We start from the raw sequence: 15,206 nt of genomic DNA on the forward strand, positions 1-15,206 counted from the left end.
ATGAAAGAATTTGAATAAGTTTTGGATAATTTTTCAAGGGTATTGGCTATCGTAATCAATTAAAAAAATATGGTAAAATTTTGGATGGTCATAAAAATATTCCCTGATCATTAGCTTCAAACTTTGACTAGATCATTTTTGGAATTGAGAAGTAAAAAGATTTTAAGTTAATGACTATTGACCTGCTCATGAGATCTCTACAAGCCTATAAATAAAGGCCTTATAAGAAGTATAGCTTTTGGAGTAGGTTCTACAATCTAAGCTCACCTTGAATGAAAAATGTTAACGTGAAAGTTATCAGTCAAAGAGGCCAAGGACGCAAAAATAGTTGAGGAAAACGTTCTATAATTTGTCAAACACTCTCAAACACTAAAGAACTTTTCATTTAAACCTTCATTTTGCAAAAGCTCTACTACTAAAACTGTATGATTAAAGTTCTATTTTTCACAACAATGCCAAACGGGGACTTCAACCAAAGTTCTACAACTAAAACTTAACTTCCTATAATTGTCCCAAAGGGACACATGATGCATTATTTAGAATGTATTATGACAATAATATTACCAAACGTTACCTAAAAATACTTAATAATTAAATTTATAATTATTTATATCAATTCTCATTATTTTGAAATTTTTATAATCATGTTTTATTTAAAATCACACAATATTTACTTATTGTCCCGTTTAATACATTTAATTTAAAAGCATGTTTGGTATAGTTTTATGGACAAAACTTATTTATAGTACCTTAAGTGTTGTTTTTTAGGTTTTCCCTCTTAAGATTTTGTCATGTGCCTACTTAACTTAAAAATACACTTCTATTCATGAGAAAAAAGCCATATGACAGAATTTTAAAAGAAGAATTTAAGGAACATCACCTAAATACTGTACCTAAGTTTTGCTCTAGTTTTATCCTACTTATTCAGTTTAATTGGCTTGTCTACCAAAGTGCTTTATATCGTACAGTATCAGTTGATATGTACTCTATAAACTACTAAACTAGTATCTATACCCTTCTAAAACATACCATATAAAATACTAGTTTATAATGGCTTGAACCAACTTCATGAAGGATTTTTATGATGTTTTGGTGGTTATGATAAAAAATAATTTAAAATTATTATAAAACATATTATTTGAGCTAATACATTGTGTTAATGTACTTAGGCTCATATTTGGGTTTATTCTCATAAGAAAAAAAATAAAATAAAATTGGGCTTATAAATATGTGGACTTGAAATTCTATTTTTATAAACATATAAAAAAATGTGTGCATATATACATACCAACACACACAAAATAATAATAATCTCAAAATGGTATACTAGTATTAACTAATATTGAAATATTTCATTACTTTAGTCGAATTGAAATGATTTTCGATAATTTTTTACTACTTTGTATGTACAACTTTTTCAATTTTTTTTTTAAAAATTCTAAGTATAACCATACTTTTGTTCAATTTATTTTTAAGCCAAATTATATTATATATCATATACTAAAACTTGGGTTTTGAAATTGTAGTTGCAGCATTTTATTAAAGAGAAATGATATATCCACAACATTTTCACAATATTTTTACAACAAATTTTAGTGGCAGGTTGTTAATAGTTGTTATAATTGGAGCAAAAAAGTAATTTTAGTGTTAAGTTCAAATTTGAACCAATAACAACTAACCAGAAAACTTATTTCTACGGTCACCCAAGTTTCAAAAAAAATTCTATTCCACCATTCTAGGTTTCATAAAAATTCCATCTCAAAAAATGTTTCGTAAAGATTAAAATATTATTCCAATTAAAAATTCCATTATTAAAAGTTTTAATAAATTACTAAGAATTTTTTTTGAATAGAAATTACTAACAAATTTTAAAATTAAAACTTATTAATTATTTTAATCATTTATCATAGTTTTCTTTTTAAAATTTTAAGATAGAAAGAAAGAAGGAGTAGTAGAGTAGAAAACAAGAGTCAAGACGAGGTTGAAAAGAAGTAAAGGACAAAAACTCTATAAATTAATAAAGTATAAGCATTCCTTCTAACCTACCTTCACCGATGACCACTCTTTCCTTCCCTTCTTCTTTCTCTAATCTCACACTCCAACCCGACTCCGACTCCGACCCCGACTCACTATCCCAACCCCAATCCGATAACACCGCAACGGAAACGTATCCGACTCCGGGTTCGGGTATGACCCGGGACACGGCTCTCCACCACGTGTCCTTCAACCAAGACCACACCTGCTTCACGGTGGGCACCACCCAAGGCTTCCGGGTCTACAACTGCGACCCGGTCCGAGAGATGTTCCGGAGAGACATCGACGACACACGCGGCGGCATCGGGTTCGTCGAGATGCTCTTCCGCTCCCAAATACTCGCGATCGTCCCCCGTGGACCTCACGCGCCGCCCACGAAGGTGCTGATGTGGGACGACCACTCTTCCCGGTGCTTCGGCGAGCTCTCGTTCCGGTCAGACGTCAAGTCCGTCCGGCTCCGACGGGACCGAATCGTCGTCGTTTTGGCGCACAAGGTCTTCGTCTACGACTACGTGTGCTTCAAGTTACTGCACCAGATAGAGACAGCTCCGAACCCTAGTGGACTCTGCGAGGTCTCGCAAGGCGTGGGTCCGAATATGGTGCTGGTTTGCCCCGGGTTGCAAACGGGTCAGGTTCGGGTCGATCATTATGTGTCGAAACGGACTAGGTTTATTCACGCGCATGATTCGAAGCTGGCTTGCTTGGGTCTCACGCAAGATGGAAGGTTTTTGGCTACGGCTAGTAGTAGAGGGACCTTGGTTAGGGTTTTCAATGCTTTTGATGGCTCATTGATACAAGAGGTAATTTAATTTAAGGCTTAAATATAGTGTCAGTTATGCGAAGAGCCTTTTAGTTCAACTGACACTGATTAGCGTTTAGCGCCTAATATGACATGATTAAAACTAAAAACTAACACGTTATCAATTCATAGAAATTCAGTTCAACTAACACTTGTTGGCGTTTCATGTTAGTGTCATTCGCTTTTAGTTTAAACTTCAAGTCACGAGTTAAGATTTAGGACCAAACTAGACGTAGCATTTAGCTCCTAAGATGACACTACCAAACTAAAAATCACTTCATAGAAACTAAAAGCCAGCACTTTTTTTAAAGTTTTTTTTAGGATTAGAAATGATCGTTTTAAATTTAAAGGACAGAAATAGCTCATGAGTTAAACTTAAGTACCAACAATGTAGTTTGCCCTTAACATGTATGTGGGTGGTGATTTGATTCGTATTATTTATTTGAATGGTAATGTGAAAAGTCGTGTAATATGTTGGAGGAGGTTATATTCTAGTATTTTGTGAATTGTGTTTTTGAATTGCATAATGATGTGGAAATTTAACATTCCAATCAGATGAGTTGAGAAGTGATTTGAAACGTAGTGAATGTATTATAGGGTTTTTTGATCAGTTGGGGCCATGCTTTATCTTTATTTGATCCTGATCAATTCCACTTATTAATATCCTTGACAATTATCGGGTTAAGATTGCTCAAGAACTGATTTTAGTAAACCAACATGCATTGAAAATTTTGATCCTACTTTCTTTGTAAGAAGTAAAACTTGTGTGTATTCATTGTTTGTACATTGAATTTATGTAGGTGAGGAGAGGTGCAGAACAAGCTGAGATACAGAGCATTGCCTTTTCATCGACTGCCCAGTGGTTAGCTGTCTCAAGTGACAAGGGAACTGTTCATGTATTCGGTCTTAAGATTGATTCAGGAGCATTGGGTACTGATCGATCACGTGGTGCATCTGAACCCAGTGTTTCTAAACTATCAGCCATTTCATCTTTGTCCTTCTTCAAAGGTAATTGCTATGTGCTGTACACTAATAAGTACTTTCCAATTAGTGATTGAGTGCTGTCAGTTAGAATTATTTAAGGGCTAAAAAATTTGGATGCCCACAGATGATTATTCTGATCTTTTCTGTGTAAAGGTGTGGCTTTCAATGCTATTTAGTTGACATGAGTGAACCTGATGATATATTGATTTTGAATCTTGTCAACTTACTGCTTGGAAGTGCATGCCTAGGTTTTAGTAAATAGTTATACTATTACTGGTAACTTCATGTCAACTAGCAGGCCATGTTTGTCAGATGGCCTTTTGAAGCCCACTGGAATGAAGTAACCAATTTTGATTTCTCTCTCTTCCAAATTTGATGTTCATATTTTGGAGTGCCAACACTGGATAATGGCCTTTTTTTGCAGGTGTGCTGCCAAGATATTTCAGCTCAGAGTGGTCAATGGCTCAGTTTCGCTTGCAGGAAGGGTTACGGTACATTGTTGCCTTTGGCCACCAAAAGAACACAGTTATGATTCTTGGCATGGATGGAAGGTAAGCTAATCATATTGTAATATAAGTCATATCACCTCTCTCCCTCTCTGGATTATCACCCAACCTTCAATATATGAGTTGGACAGTGACAGTTCAATTAGCCTTCAACACATGTCCTCTAATCTTTACCTCCTTTATTTTCCATATGAAAAGGTGTTGCTAGTTCTTTCTAGAGTTTGTTTAATTTTAAAACTGCAATCAACTTGAAGATTTATAGCCCCTCTTAGCTGTCTTCATTTCTTCTCTAGTTCTTACTAGAATACTCTTCTTATAATCATTTTAAAAAGTAAAGTATTGTGTTGTTAACATATACTGAAAGGATTTATTACAAGTTGTGTTCTAAATTCTAGATTTTGTTCATAAAGAGTAGCCTCTTGCAAGGGCTATGATCCAGCATCTTTTGCAATCTGCTGGACCCCTTCACATTTTATCCTCCATTTTGCTTCAAGGAACAGGAGTGGCTTAAATGGTATCTTTAAAGTTAAATTCAAACACATGATTGCCAATGAAGCATAAACAATGTTATCTTTTCCAAGGACAATTAAATTCAATGTAGCTATGTGCTTGAATTTAATTGGAGAACCTAATATATTGTACCTAAGTTTGACCCCTTTAGTATTATAGGGAGGATAGTACCTACACCATTGTTTACTCTAGTTGTAGATCTTCTAGAACCTGGGTCTCTCCTATGTGTTTAGGGAGGAGAGAAGATATATCTTCTTTAAGAAATTCTCTATTCTTCATGCATTGGATTTCATTTCTATGATCCAGTCAGCTTAGTAATTCTTGTTACTAAGTTTTGGATTGCAATAAAGTGGGATCATGATATAGTTTGTTACCGTGGTAGTGATCTGGTTACTTCGATATGGAAATCTAGCCATGGATCAGATCATGAAACAATTTTTCTTTTAGTTGTCCTTTCATAAAGAGAAATTATTCTTTTATTTTTTTTTTATCAAGTGGGTGAATTCTGTGCTGATTCATTATATGGTCATCTTTCATTTACTTGATCATTGTTTGCCAGTAATCCAATTCTGATGGTTTTTAGTTTCGAAATTCAACTTATAGTGAAATTGTTAATTGGTTTGTGAATGCAGTTTCTACCGATGCAAATTTGACCCAGTACATGGTGGAGAGATGACTCAACTTGAATATTACAATTTTCTGAAGCCGGAAGAGAGTTCATAAATCAAGGTGGACATATAGTTTTCTATTTTGGGTGGTCATTGCTGGTTGTTTTTTATAGGCAAGAAAAAACTTATTAAAAAAAAAAACAGTACTTCATGTATAAAGGAACAAAGAAACCTAGGGAATTGGTGCTCATTGCTGTTACTAATTTTTCATATATATGTTTAGGGTAGAGCACTGAATAGTGAAAATGTTGTAAATACACGAGAAAATGAAGAAAGTTTAGGTCTTTTAACTGGGAATTTATGTGCATTGATGGAAACGTGAATAGTGAAAACTTTGTAAATATATGTTCAACTGTATATTTTTTTGGATTGATGGAAGCGACAATAAACTCTCTGCAATGGAATATAGAATATAACTAACCAGTGATGTTTTTGTACTTGTTTTGAATAATTGGATTGTTACAACTTGTACAATAAATAGGGAGGGGGATTTGAACCCTAGTCTTGTTGCTCCCTATAAAGGAGACTAGGCAATGGCATCAAGCTACTGTGCTCTTGGCGTTGTGTTTCTTTACTTGATACAACTTAACAGATGGGAGGCTGGATATTTATTTAGCTTCATTCTGCACTCTTTTAGATTTGAACGAGATAATCAAGTAGAAAAGGGAAAAAAAAAAAAGGGTGAAACCTTTGTGTGGTTGTGACTTGTGATGTTTTCAATTGCTGGGAAAAAAAAAAAAAAAATCTCTGCCTAGTTTGAACTGGGAATTTGGGATTGTTTCTGTACTCTATGCATATAGAAACTCCGTGCCTAGTTTGATGAATAGGCATGAATTTTGTTTGTTAGATTGGCAATTTTCATTTATTAGATGATGAGAAAGACCTTTTGAAACACTATGAAGGTAGAAACTAAAATGACCTTTTTGAAACAATAGGAAAGTATAGGGATTAGGGACTAAAGTGCACCCTTTAATATAAAGAACGATTTTAACCAAAGGTCAAAGAGATTGAAGACCAAATATGCAATTTAACCTCAAATCGTAAAGGCAACAACCAAATAGAAGTTACCAAAAAGCAAAACCATAGCATATAATTGGTTCAAGATATTCCAAATATGGTGCAGAAGGATGATATGTGGCAGTGCCGTTACACCATCAACATTCTTAATTGCTGCCCTACTCCTAAACTTACATGAAAAATACAAATCCCTTGAGGCTTGCTTCTCCAACCTATAACTTGGAGGAAACATCCATGTGCACCAAAAATTTTTCTAAACGGAGTTTGTGGCTTTGAAGGAAAATTGCCTGTGATGGTGACCACAGCGTATATACGCATTTTGACCACAAAAAAGAGGACGAATTTGAGGCATGTAAGTCAGAGGGACGATAATTTATACTTGCTAGGAAGTGATAACAATATATAAAAAAANTGGCTTTGAAGGAAAATTGCCTGTGATGGTGACCACAGCGTATATACGCATTTTGACCACAAAAAAGAGGACGAATTTGAGGCATGTAAGTCAGAGGGACGATAATTTATACTTGCTAGGAAGTGATAACAATAATATAAAAAAAAAAATATATATATATATATATATATATGTAAGGTTTAAACACGTTCTTAATTAAAGATTTATCTTCATTCTTCAGACGTTAAATTTAAAAAAGAAAAAAAAAAGATTAAGGAATCGGAAAATATGCTAAAGCTATATATATATATATACACACACACGTACGATAGATTCTAGGCTATATTAAGTTATTAATACAACAATAATACGAGAAGAGAGATATGTACTTCAACAATTCCTTCCTTAATTATTCAGCCAAAAAAAAGAACTTTCTCAATTAAAATACTATTTTTGTGGTGGGTTTGGGTGGCTTAACTAGCCGTAGACGCAATGCACGGGATTTAAGAAAGAAAAAAAAAACCAGTGTAATAACCCAACTTTACAATCCTGGTGATACTCAAAAAAATAACTTTGCAATCTTGGTATCTTAACTTAAGTGGGAGCAACATGATTATCACAATTCATGTATAATAAGCAGTGTTTTTACACTATCGGTTAGACATTTCTTCTTCTTTAGGTTAAGCTTTTCAAATTCTTTGCCAACATCATCATCTAAAATTGTAGTACATATCGATATCTCTAAAGATTCTTCATTTTTGTTCATATCTCTTTAAGCCAGGAAAAAAACTAAAAGCAGTCAAGTATCTCAATTAGAAACTAACCCAAAATCCAAGCAAAAGAATTTCCAAATACCAATATAGCAACCAAGTTACTATGAGTTGCCAACTTGCCATTAGGAAAACATAATCAAAGAACCATTATCAGTTAATAATGGATGCATTCCTAAGCAATTGAATCGAAATTTGGCCTTCGGAAGTGACGAGCAAGTTCCTCCTGTCATAATTGGTTTGTTCCCATCCTTCTCAAACAGCTCACAGGCGTGCCTTGCATGTTGTTCCCCGCTCTTCCTTCCTTCCAGCTGATGCACACTCATGGCAGCCTCAAAAAATTCTTCAAAATCCAATTCCTGCATTGGATAAAACTAATATGCAACATACACAAGTAGACAATCAGTTGAAGTAACTTTTTTTATACACAAGTAGACAATCAGTTGAAGTAACTTTTTTTTTTAATTAACGCAATCAGTTACAAAAAACAGAGATTTGACTTTTGACAATGTAGCGTACCATGTTGGCATAATCTAGGTCCCGTGAATCCTTCATTGAATCAGTGGAGTTCTTTATCACACCCTACTATATCCACCAAAATTTATAAGCTCAAGAGTATTAAAATAATAGACAATAAGATTAGAAAAACATCTTACCATTTAAGTTTGCATAGAGTGACCCTCTTATGCTAGGCCTTAATAGTGTGAATTGTTCCCACCAATAAGCTAATTGAGCTACAGTTAATGCCTTTGCAAGAGCCTGTTAACAATGGCAAAAGTCACATGTTTACTCCTTCCATATATCCAATATGCACATCAAGGATGTTATATAAATAGTAATAACTCTATTCATGCCTCCAGAGTTTAGCATATAAATTAGTAAGAAATTTCGGATGATTTCTACTCAAGTTTACTCTATTCAGCTAGAAGTTCTCAAGAGAATTTTTTTAATGGAATGGGAGGTGACTGTGTTGCTCAGAAAATTAATAGGTCGGGAAGACAGAAGTATATTTTAGGTGGTCCTGTCCAATCTGACAATATGTTGGTTAGACCAACCAATCAAATTCCCTTACCTAAAATATATTACAAGAGAGATTTAGAATGGAAAATGCACTTTAAATGAATGCGATGAGAATCTTATAATCCTCATTAAGGTTCCCATCATCTGATATGTAATTTCCTGCAATCTCATAAATAATTCCCATCATCTTTTTCTTCAGGTTAAGCTTTTCAAATTCTTTGCCAACAACATTATCTAAAATTGTAGAACACATCAACATCTTGAAAGATTCTTCATTTTTGTTTGTATCCCTTGAAGCCAGGAAAAACTTAAAAGGTACCTCAATTAGAAATTAACCCAAAATCTGAGCACAATAATTTCTAAATACCAATACAGCAACCAAGTAATCGTGAGATGCCATGAGGAATGCTTAATCATAGAACCATTATCAGTTAATAGTGGATGCATTTCTAAGCAATTGAATTGAAATTTGCCATTTGAAAGTGACAAGCAAGCTCCTATCATATCAGTTGGTTTCCATCCTTCTCATGTATGTAGGTCATTGGCACACCTTGCATGTTATTTTTTGCTCTCCATTCCTTCCAGCTGATGCACACTTATGGCAGCCTCAAAATTCTTCAAAATCCAATTTTCTATATTGGATAGAAATAATATGCAACCTACACAAGTAGATAATCAGCTGCCACTCTTATCCTTAATATTTTTAGAAAGTTAATTTTAAATAAGGCAGACAATTACATTAAATGGAAGTATGAATTTTGACAGCATTACCACGTTGGCATAATCTAGGAGGGCCCATGAGGCCATAAATCCTTCATTGAATTGGTGGGGTTCTTTATCACACCCTGCTAGATTAGATCCACCAATATTTATAATTGATCAAGAGTAATAAAATAAGAGAGGATAAGACTTAAAATTCTGAATAGAGATGAATCCAGTAATGCTTGGTCTTAATACTGTGAATTGTTCTCACTGATCAGCTAACTAAGCTACAGTAATGTCTTTGCAAAAGCCTTTCACAACTGCAAAATTTCACATATTCACAAATCGCAATATCTCCAATGTTCACATCAAGGATATTATATAAAATTATTTCTATGCATGGCTCTAGGTTTAATAATATACTTTAGTTACAAATTCCAAATGGTTTCTACTCATTTTTACTCTATCCTGCTATAAGTTCTCGAGATTTTAAAAAAAAAAAAAATTTAATTATAACTTTTGTGTTTTATTTTTTTATTAAAAAAAAAAAAAAAGTAATGGAAGGGGGTTTGTGTTGCTCAGAAAATTAATAGGTTGGGAAGACATATACATATTTTAGGTGGTCCTGTCCAATCTTACAATAAGTTGGTTAGGTGTGCTAATTAAGTAATATCTACTTTCCTATTTTGAATTACCTTAGAAGCTTCAAGCTTATAAGAAAAATTGGCTGGCCAGATTAACCTCGATAAACTGGCGTTAAATATGAAATTCCATGACTCTAAAATATATTGAGAGAGACTTTTAGAATGTAAATTGCAACTATAAGTGAATGTGATGAGAATATTTTTTAAAATATGCTTGAATCCTGTAATTGTCATACTAATCTTATCATCTGATAAATAATTTCCTGCAATCTTATAAATACACCTCACAGCTTGAAATCAATGCAATCAGAATATATAGGAAAAGAACGAGGTGATGATATCAGAGGTTTGAACCTTTTCTTTCCAGAATTTGTAGTAATAAAGGATCAAACATAACATAAAGTAACATTTAGGATTGCAGAACATAACACTGCAGATGATGTAACCTTGTGCTAATTCTACCATACTTTATAAGATGTAAAGTAAATCTCTAGCAAATAATCAGTTAATTTTGGATGTGTGCCCCTAACAGCCTAAGCAACTGCATCAAAATTTACCATTTGAAAGGAATGAACATATAACTATATAAGGCAAGTTCCTCTATCATAATCGGTTTGGTCCAAACCTTCTCAAACAGCTAATGAGCATGCCTTGCATGTTGTTCCCAGCTCTCCATTCCTTCCAGCTGGTGCAGAAATGTGAGCTGCATTAAATTTTTTAAAATCCAATATTTGGTATTGAATAGAACTAATACACAACATTCACAGGTGACAGGTAGACAATCAGTTGCCACTCTTTTCATCATATTATTTTAGGAAGTCAAATTTTTTAAAATAAGGTAATCATTTCTAGCAAACAGGAAATATGAATTTTGTTAGCATTACCATGTTGGCATAGGGCCTGCGAATCCTTCATTGAATTGATGGAGTTCTTTTTCACAACCTGCTAGATCCACCACTATTAATATCGGCTCAAGAGTATTAGCATATGTAAAGATAAAATTTGAGAAATATCTGACCATCTTAAAGTTCGGCAAAGTTTGAATTGTTCTTGCAAAAAAGCTAACTAGCTACCATCGATGTCTCTGCAAGAGCCTATCACAATGAAAAAACTTAACAAATTTACTCCTCCCAATATAGCTATAATTGACTCTAAAGATATTAAAAGGGGAAAAAATTTCTCTCTGAGTGCCTAGAAAGTGGATGTTGAAGTACTTACCCAAAGAAGTGGAAGCACGTTGGTTGCTGAACAAGAATTTAATCCTTAACCATAATATCGAAAAAATGGGATGTGAGCAATCTTAGGCCAATCCTCACCAATTCTCTCCTGGCATCTTTCCTTCAAGTGGGGACAATTATGGATTCTCAGGCTTTGTAAAGAGGTGAGGCAGTGCATTCCTTCGGGAAGTGACATCAAATTAGGACATTCATTAATTTCAAGCCTTTGAAGTGATGTGAGGTCGCTGATCCCTTCAGGAAGTGATTTCAAATTGGGACATCTAAAAATTTCAATATTTTGAAGAGATGTGAGTTTATTGATCCCTTCCGGAAGTGATGTCAAATTGGGGCATTCGTTAATTTTAAGCCTTTGAAGTGATGTGAAATTGCCAATCCACTCCGGTAATGTAATCAAGTGGGGAACATTTGAAATCTTAATCACTTGCAAAGTGGTAACACATTGTGTGCCATTATCACTCTCATTACCAAACAGATCAACCTCCTCGCATTCCCAAATCTCTAGCCTCTTAAGGGAAGTGAGATGTGTAAATCAGGACAGAGATTTTAGTCTAGGACATGCCCAAATCTTTAGATATTCAAGAGAAGTCAAGTTTTGCAGCCATTCCTCTGGCAGAGACTCTATGTCCTGCATCCGAATCAAAGAAAAATACTTTAATTTGGAGAGAGGAGGGGAGGAAGGAAGCAAAAAGGCTCCTGTCATATTCATCGTCGTTGTCATTGTTTGTTGCAATGGCTTCAAGCTTGCATTACCCAGTACTAGCTTATCTTCAAGAGAAGGAAATAGCGGCATGCAAGTCAAGTTACTGCAATTCGAGATATGCAAATAAGAAAGACTAGGAAAGGATGGCAGATTTTGATGACTTGATGTTGATGTTGTTATTGCCACTTTGTTGTGATCATTATCAAAATTGACCTTGACAATATCCGTCCTCCACCATCCTTTTAGATTAGGGCAATCTAAAAGTTGTAGTGACTCTAAGGATGGAAAAAATGTTGTTGATGATGATGCCAATAAATCAGAAACCTCATTAGTGATTTCCCTGTCAGATATGCATTCTAGATCCATCATACTTCGAAGATCAAGATATCGAAGAGAGGGGAGTTGATACAATGGTGGTAGATGTTGGACCTTAGATTTCCATATTTTTAAATTAACAAGACTTGTTAAGGAAGGAAGCCAACTTGAAAATCTCACACCCATATACCCTTCCACATGCAAACATTTTAAAGCATGGTGTGGCTGGAGACCTTCTAACAAGTTTTCCTCATCGCAAACTTCTACGCCATCATTACCCTCCCAATTCCAACTTAATTTCAAATTTCTAAGATTCTGCTTGTCTTTCAGATTTGCAGCTTTGGCTTCTACTGCATTCACCCCTTCCAAATTTTTAACACATAGTTCTCCTCTCACATTGTTTAGCTTGTTCAATTCGACTAGTCCTCCATAATGCTTGGAGGAGAAAGCTGCAGGGTCCTTGCTCACAACAAAGAGCGGTAACATCTGAAGAGAAGTCAATTGCCCTAATCCACATGGCATATGAGTCAAACTATCACACCAATATATATTAAGGTGCTTGAGGTTGACCAACTTTTGAATGTCTCTTGGCAATTCTTTAAGCTTCCGACATCCAGAGAGTTTTAATGTTTGCAAATTCAACAGCCTAATAATAGAATTAGGGAGAACTTCAATGTCATTCTTGGAAAGATCAAGGTACTTTAGATATGTCAACTTGTCTATACAATTCGGTGTTGTCATAATTCTTAAGCCATGTAGGTCTAACACACGCAAGCATCTAAAGCTAGTAATAAGTTTTTTGAGTGTAGATTCTTCTTCTCCTTTCTTATTATAGAACTGGTGATTGGACATCAAAATAAATGTATGTATCTTCTTTGCTTTAACTAATGGGCTTAAATTCTTCTCAAAGAATGAAGCATTGTAAAATGGAAATGACAAATGACAAACTTCTTCATTAATATTTGTTGCATTGGAATTAACAAGTGTGCAATTGATCCTCGAGACTGATTGTGCAAGATCATGGATTAAATCATGCATTTTCAGAGTTATATTCCCCAAGCAATCTTCTCTGACTTCTTGGAAGAGGGACCGCCAAAGTAGATCCATGCAATACTCATTAGCAACTTCCTCTAATTGTATCTTTTCATCTGATAATTGGATAAACCCTTGTGCTATCCATAGTTGTATTAATGTTAACTTTGAAATCTCATAATCTTTAGGAAATAATGAACAATAAGCAAAGCAACACTTTAAATGTGATGGGAGATGATCATAACTCAATTTCAGAATTGGTAAAATTTCATTACCATTTTCTCCTTGAGTTACATTTGTAATTTCATTATCCTTGATATAAGACCATTCATCCTTTGTTTTTTTGAATTATAATACTCTTCCTATCACCTTTATAGCAAGAGGCTCTCCTTGACATTTTTGTACAATGTCCATTCCAATCGCTTCAATGTTAGGATCAATGGTATCTTGCCCTTTTTGAAATGCCATTTGCTTAAATAAAGACCAAGATTGGTTAATTGATAGGCCTTCTAGAAAATAGGGTGAGACTGTGCTGGTAATTTCTGCAACCAATTTGGTCCGTGTAGTTATCACCACTTTACTTCCCTTTGCGCCACCCATCAAAAGTCTTTTTAAGTTACACCACAATTCCTCATTGCTGTTCCATACATCATCCAACACAAGTAAGTACTTCTTTTGGCTGAGTTCTTTGCGAAGTTTATTTTGCAAATGATCCATATCAAGGATTTCAGGTTTCGTACCAGTTGCAGATCCAATTATCTTTTCAGCAATTGTTTTCACATCAAAGACATCAGAGACACATATCCACATCTTCAACTCAAAATAACTCCTCACTTTCTCATCATTGTATACATATTGAGCAAGTGTGGTCTTTCCCAACCCTCCTATTCCCACTATGGATATGAACGAGACATTCTCTTCCACATCTATGTTCAATAATAAATCTATGATCATTTTTTTATCCTCTTCTCTCCCAACAACTTCTTCTTCTCGTATGAATGAGTGAGTTTGGTCCCTCTCCCTCACCTTTGTTTGTAAAGGATGCTCTATCAATTGGAATTTGTTCCTATCATTTGCTGTTGCATCAAGTCTCTCCCTTATGGCCTTTATTTTGTGAGCCATTTTAAAATGAAAAGCAATTTGGTTTGAACTCGAAAAGAAAGTGCGTACCTTGTAAGCAATTTCCTCACCACCCATCACCCTTCGTCGTAAGTCTTCAGTAGAGAAATCACTCAACAAATCATCAGCGTCATATACTGCATCTCTGAGCTTCTTGAGCCAGTCCCTGACTTGATGATTCTTGTCTTGCTGCTCCTCTGCGTCTTGAAGTACAGCTTGAATAGTGGAAACTGTGTTCTTCAATTTTTCGAGCTCATCTTTGACACCCCAGATAGATCCGACCTCTTCGAAAGTTGTGGAGCTCAATTTTTCAATGATCTTTCGTGCTAGACCAAACGGGATTGCTTCAGCCATTTCTTCTTGGTGGGTGAAAGAAAACGCTGAAAGATAGATCACAAGAAAGCTAGCTGAAATGCGAAATGTGAGAGACGGAATAAGTTTGAATTTGCACCACACTGACCAAAGGAAGGTTCAGCTTTACCAATTTTCACTAAATGAAATGAAGGTCAACGAAAGAAAGATTAGGTTTTTCGTAAGTGCTTCTACAGCTCAATCATGATTCGGTGTGACTAAAAAGCCACTCAATCACGAGTCAAGGAAGACTCAAGATTCTGCGTGAAGACTTTTGCTGCCTGTTACCGAAAATTGAAAATTGAAACTGTAAAATAATTTTTAAATATATAAATAGTATTATAGGACTCATTTTTAATGAAAATTTTACTAAAAAAAAGAAATTTGTGAGTTTTGTGTACAGTAT

The 15,206-nt window shown here is 34.7% G+C and overlaps 2 protein-coding genes across 11 annotated transcripts; one reads left to right on the forward strand and one right to left on the reverse strand.

Moving 5' to 3' along the window:
• The first annotated feature begins 2,012 nt into the window (after window positions 1-2,012).
• Window positions 2,013-5,938, forward strand: LOC111999706 (autophagy-related protein 18a). The gene is made up of 4 exons (XM_024031840.2): window positions 2,013-2,834; window positions 3,634-3,841; window positions 4,242-4,368; window positions 5,466-5,938. The coding sequence occupies exons 1-4, from the start codon at window positions 2,055-2,057 to the stop codon at window positions 5,554-5,556; spliced, it is 1,206 nt and encodes a 401-aa protein (XP_023887608.1). The 5' UTR covers window positions 2,013-2,054; the 3' UTR covers window positions 5,557-5,938.
• Window positions 5,939-7,645: 1,707 nt separating this feature from the next.
• On the reverse strand, window positions 7,646-15,004 carry LOC111999708 (putative disease resistance protein RGA4). 10 transcript variants are annotated; one of them, XM_065764417.1, is made up of 9 exons: window positions 11,264-15,004; window positions 11,064-11,139; window positions 10,930-10,987; window positions 10,671-10,730; window positions 9,471-9,544; window positions 9,250-9,358; window positions 8,336-8,438; window positions 8,199-8,264; window positions 7,646-8,053 (listed from the first exon to the last, which is right to left on the reverse strand). In XM_065764417.1, the coding sequence occupies exon 1, from the start codon at window positions 13,403-13,405 to the stop codon at window positions 11,813-11,815; it is 1,593 nt and encodes a 530-aa protein (XP_065620489.1). In that variant the 5' UTR covers window positions 13,406-15,004; the 3' UTR covers window positions 7,646-8,053; window positions 8,199-8,264; window positions 8,336-8,438; window positions 9,250-9,358; window positions 9,471-9,544; window positions 10,671-10,730; window positions 10,930-10,987; window positions 11,064-11,139; window positions 11,264-11,812. The 10 variants fall into 10 exon arrangements, with proteins under 10 accessions (XP_065620489.1, XP_065620490.1, XP_065620493.1 ...); XM_065764418.1 differs by having other exon boundaries at window positions 9,471-9,547; XM_065764421.1 differs by having other exon boundaries at window positions 9,438-9,547.
• Between the last annotated feature and the right edge of the window lie 202 nt (window positions 15,005-15,206).

The sequence above is a fragment of the Quercus suber genome, unplaced genomic scaffold (assembly GCF_002906115.3).
Source record: "Quercus suber isolate HL8 unplaced genomic scaffold, Cork oak 2.0 scaffold_558, whole genome shotgun sequence".
Classification (NCBI taxonomy): Eukaryota; Viridiplantae; Streptophyta; class Magnoliopsida; order Fagales; family Fagaceae; genus Quercus; species Quercus suber.

Bases quoted from the DNA above. Each gene is read 5' to 3' on its own strand.
- LOC111999708 (XM_065764422.1), bottom strand. From the start codon at position 13,405: ATGGATCTACTTTGGCGGTCCCTCTTCCAAGAAGTCAGAGAAGATTGC.
- LOC111999706 (XM_024031840.2), top strand. From the start codon at position 2,055: ATGACCACTCTTTCCTTCCCTTCTTCTTTCTCTAATCTCACACTCCAA. The intron at 2,835-3,633 runs GTAATTTAATTT...GAATTTATGTAG, and splicing joins ATGGCTCATTGATACAAGAG to GTGAGGAGAGGTGCAGAACA. The intron at 4,369-5,465 runs GTAAGCTAATCA...TTGTGAATGCAG, and splicing joins ATTCTTGGCATGGATGGAAG to TTTCTACCGATGCAAATTTG.